Raw genomic sequence first — 4972 nt, 5'->3', positions numbered from 1 at the left:
CTACATAAAAGAATTCAGTACAGTTTAGGGACCACTAAGGTCTATATAAAAGAGGGACTCAGATACAGTATTAGGGTACCACGTAAGGTCCTATATAAAGAGAAGTTCAGAGTACAGTAGTAGGGAGCCACTAAGCTAATATTAAGGAGGACGTCAGATAAGTATTAGGGAACCCACTAAGGGTCGATATACTAAGGTCTATATAAAGAGACTTCAGATACAGTATTAGGGACCACTAAGGTCTACAGAAAGAGACTTCAGATACAGTATTAGGGACCACTAAGGTCTATATAAAAGAGACTAAAACGGTGGTCCCTTCTGCAGTACATTAGTATATTAAATAGTATAACAGTACATTAGTATATTAAATAGTATAACAGTACATTAGTATATTATATAGTACAACAGTACATTAGTATATTGGAGCATTAGTACACATTCCATGTAGTTTTATTCTCATCCTGATGAGCTGCCCCTCAATGAGTTTGCTCTGCAGCGGAGGTTTTGCTTGGTGGGGGTTTTGAGCCTGTGGGGGTTTTGAGCCTGTGGGGGCTCGTTAGGCTCACTCGGCGGTGAAGCTCAGAGTAAAATGACATTTAGCTGTTGGGAGAGGCCACTGCAAGGCATCCTGGGTGATTTTATTTCCTGCATGGTTCTGTTACACAATTATTTCTGTTACAGAATAATAGCTAATCTGGGTTTATAATAAGGGATTTAAGGCTCATATCAATAATAATAATTCAACATTCAACTCTACTTTATTACCACATATCCGTTTGACGTGTGTGTGTGTGTGTGTGTGTGTGTGTGTGTGTGTGTGTGTTGTGTGTGGTGGTGTGTTGGGTGTGGTGGGGGTGTTGTGTTGTGTGGTGTTTTTTTTGGTGTGTGTGTGTGGTGTGGTGTGTGTGGTGGGTGGGGGGGGGGGGGGGTCTTGTTTAACTACATTCGTGGGGTCCAAAAACCAGGAAAAATATACTTGTGTAGTTTTGACAGCTTGTGGGGCCAAAAATTCTGGACCCCACAACTTTTAAGGGTGGTTTGGAGGGTTAAGACTTGGTTTTGGGATCAGGGTTAGAATCAGGTCATGGTTAGGGTGGGGGTAAGGGTTAAGGTTGGGCATTTAGTTAGGGTGGGGGTAAGGGTTAAGGTTAGGCATTTAGTTAGGGTGGGGGTAAGGGTTAAGGTTGGCATTTAGTTTAGGGTGGGGGTAAGGGTTAAGGTAGGCCATTAGTTAGGGTGGTTAGGGTAAGGTTAAGGTTAGGCATTTAGTTAGGGTTGGGGGTAAGGGTAAGGTTAGGCATTTAGTTAGGGTGGGGGGGTAAGGTTAGTTAGGCATTTAGTTAGGGTGGGGGTAAGGGTTAAGGTTAGGCATTTAGTTAGGGTGGGGGTAAGGGTTAAGGTTAGGCATTTAGGGGTTAGGGGCTAGGGAATGCATTATGTCACTGATGGGTCCCCACAAAGAGTGCGTGCGTGTGTCTCTATTTTGTGTGTGTGTGTGTGTGTGCGTGTGTGTGCGTGCGTGCGTGTGTCTCTATTTTGTGTGTGTGTGTGTGCGTGCGTGCGTGTGTGTCTATTTTGTGTGTGTGTGTGTGTGTGTGTGTCTATCATTTTCTCGAAGGCAGAGCAGGATATCCAGGTCTCGGTTTACACCCATCACCCTCATAAAGGGACACTTTAATGCCGTGGGACCTCTTTAATAATTATGATTCCCTCTCTCTCTCTGCACAGCGGCCCTGGACAGTCCCGTGTATCGATACGTGGTCACGCACACCCCGTTGGGCCCAGTCTCCCGGTCCGGACCGGTCCCCCCGTCAGGACCGGTCCCCCCGTCCGGCGACCTGCTGCCGTTCCCCAGCCGCTTCTCCTTCCACCGCCTGGACGCCGTGGCGTTCTTCGGGGGGCTGGAGTCCGTCCTGGGGAGACCGCTCTCCGACCGAGACCAGGACTTCCAGGACCTCATCACACGCCACCTCGTCACCTTCGCCAGAACAGGTGCTTCCTGGTTCGGTCTGGGCATCTTTGTTGTTGTTTTTTTCTGATTCTTCCGGTACTCGAACGCTTCTAAGAATAGCTTTATTTTAGTTTTTATTCTTTATTTTTTTGTTTTATTTTTCTCTTTTTTACCTGTAGCACTTTGAGATCTATTGATGAAAAGTGCATTATAAATAAAATGTATTATTATTGTTATTATTACTTGTTTAAACCATCATGTTGTCCACATGTTGTCCTCATGTTGTCCTCATGTTGCCCTCATGTTGTCTTCATGTTCTCTTCATGTTCTCTTCATGTACTCTTCATGTTGTCCTCATGTTGTCTCATCGTGGTCCTCATGTTGCCCTCATGTTGTCCTCATGTGTCCTCATGTGTCTTATGTTCTTTAGGTTTCTCTCATGTACTCTTATGTTGTCCTCATGTTGTTCATGTTGTCCTCATGTGCCATGTTGTTCAGTTGCCAACTTTGCTTATGTGTCCTCATGTTGTCCCATGTGTCCGCTCATGTTGTCTTCATGTTCTCTTCATGTTCTCTATGTAGGCTCCTCATGTTGTCCTCAGTTTCCTCATGTTTTCTTATTGTTAGCTCATGTTGTCATCATGTTGTCACTCATGTTGCCCTATGTTGTCCTCATATTGCCCCCATGTTGCCCCCCTGTTGCCCTCATGTTGCCTCCTGTTGCTTCAGGTGCTCTGTTGTCTATGTTGCCCTCAGTGGCCTATGTGTTCATGTTGGCCTATGTTTGCAATATGTTGTCTCCTGGTGCCTTCATGTTTGCCTCTGTTGCTCCTGTTGCCTCATGAGTCCATGTTGGCTCCATGTTGTCTCCCATGTTGTCCTCATGTTGTCCTCATGTTGTCATCATGTTGTCATTAATGTTCCTCATGTTGTCCTCATGTTGCCCTCCTGTTGTCTTCATGTTCGTCTTCAGTGGTTTCCAATGTTGTCATTGTTGCATGTTGTCCTCATGGTCCATGTTGTCCATGTTGCCCTCATGTTGCCCTCATGTTGTCCTCATGTTGTCCTCAGTTGTCCTCATGTTTTCTCAATGTTTTTTAATTTCCCAAAATAACATGATTGATGACCCTCCTCCTCCTCCGTCTTGCAGGTAAGATGGAAGACGCGTGGCCAGATTACCCAGCAGCCACTGCTCTCCTGTCCAACAGCCTGACGGCGGTCCGGGACTACTCGGCTGCTCGGTGTCAGCTGTGGAAGGACAGCGGCCTGGACGCCTACGCCTGGAGCAACTGACCGGGACACGGACAGAAGGCAGCGTCCATCTGAACACTCGTTATTATTCATTAATTAAATAATTAATTAATCAAGACTTTCTTAAAGCGCTGCTTGTTCACAGAGACAAGACCTCGACTCAGATCCTGCGCACACACACCACACACACAACAAGCGCATGCACAACACACACACACAAACACATGCACGCATGCGCACAGACAACACACACACCACACACACACACACACACACACACAACACACAACACACACACAACACACCACAAACACACACACACAATATATGGATGGATGATTTGCTGGTCCCACCAGAAGGAGCCAGGCTACTACAGTGTATGAGGCTAAGGACCAGAGTCGGTAGGACCGGCTGAATGGACCAGGTCTGGTAGGACCTGGCTGATGGACAGAGTTGGTAGGACCGGGCTCTATGACCAGGTCTGGTTTGATCTGGCTGATGGACCAGAGTCTGGTAGGACCAGGCTAATGGACCAGAGTCTGGTAGGACCGGGCTTATGGACCAGAGTCCGGTAGGACCGGGCTTATGGACCAGAGTCCGGTAGGACCAGGCTAATGGACCAGAGTCTGGTAGGACCAGGCTAATGGACCAGAGTCCGGTAGGACCGGGCTAATGGACCAGAGTCTGGTAGGACCGGGCTTATGGACCAGAGTCCAGTAGGACCAGAGTCTGGTAGGACCAGGTCTCTCAGGGCGTCCGTATGTGAGCGTGTTGGGGGTTCGGGTTTGTTTGGGGATCTTTGTATGTTTGTGAGGTCCTGCTGTTTGCACGGGTTCATATCCTCACAGCTCCGCCACTAAATCACACGCTAAATACATTTCATATCATATACACACACACACACACACACACACACACACACACACACACACACACACAGTATATATGGATGGATGATTGGCCTGGTCCTACCAGACGGAGCCAGGCTACCACAGTGGTAGGACCAGAGTCCGGTAGGACCGGGCTTATGGACCAGAGTCTGGTAGGACCAGAGTCTGGTAGGACCAGGTCTCTCAGGGCGTCCGTATGTGAGCGTGTTGGGGGGGGTCGGGTTTGTTTAGGGATCTTTGTATGTTTGTGAGGTCCTGGTTCATATCCTCACTGCTCCGCCACTAAATCACACTAAATTCATCCTGTGAATATATTGCTAAATACATTTCATATCATATAAATATATATATATATATATATATTAGTAAATCACATGATCCGACTGAATAAAACCTGAATCCACTTGTGGGTTCTGTGCTAACCCCCGTGTTGTCTTCCCTTTGACCTTGAAAAACATTTCTCCCCTCATCTCAACGTTTCTGTTGCTTTTTACAAAGTTTTTGAACGAAGTTTTGATAGTTTTAGGTTTTTTTTCCTTCAGCGAATTTGCCGCTTTTTCCAAAAATATTCCACCCGTATTTTGATTTCCTTTATTTCAGATCTAAAAAGCCTTTAAAACCGGGTCAGATTTGCCCGTTGTTGTTTCTAACTAACGTTGCAATACAGAATATATTTATATATTTAGGCTGGATGTGTTTTTTGCATTCTGCACTCATCCATTCAGCCTCTTACACACACTCATTTTTACTTTTATTTTCTGTATTTTTTGTGTAGTTCATATTCATTTTTAACCCTCGTGTGTTGTGTCTTCCCGTCAACTTGCAACTTTGGGTTTTTTCTGGGTTGAAATTTCAACATTTTAGTTATTTTTCTACACTT

General features: G+C 45.9%; 1 protein-coding gene across 1 annotated transcript in view; it reads left to right on the top strand.

Annotated features, from left to right (window-relative positions):
- Positions 1 to 3360, top strand: part of si:ch211-71n6.4 (para-nitrobenzyl esterase) — a 25812-nt gene extending 22452 nt beyond the window's left edge. Inside the window, exons 9-11 of the mRNA XM_032519025.1 lie at positions 1729 to 1770; positions 1807 to 1992; positions 3102 to 3360. Of these exons, the coding sequence (XP_032374916.1) occupies positions 1729 to 1770; positions 1807 to 1992; positions 3102 to 3244 (371 nt within the window). The 3' untranslated portion in view covers positions 3245 to 3360. The remainder of the gene's footprint in view (positions 1 to 1728; positions 1771 to 1806; positions 1993 to 3101) is intronic.
- Positions 3361 to 4972: the final 1612 nt, after the last annotated feature.

The sequence above is a fragment of the Etheostoma spectabile genome, chromosome 1 (assembly GCF_008692095.1).
Source record: "Etheostoma spectabile isolate EspeVRDwgs_2016 chromosome 1, UIUC_Espe_1.0, whole genome shotgun sequence".
NCBI classification, from domain to species: domain Eukaryota; kingdom Metazoa; phylum Chordata; class Actinopteri; order Perciformes; family Percidae; genus Etheostoma; species Etheostoma spectabile.
The sequence above is the reverse complement of the archived record's forward strand: the minus strand, read 5'-3'. Positions and strand labels throughout refer to the sequence as shown.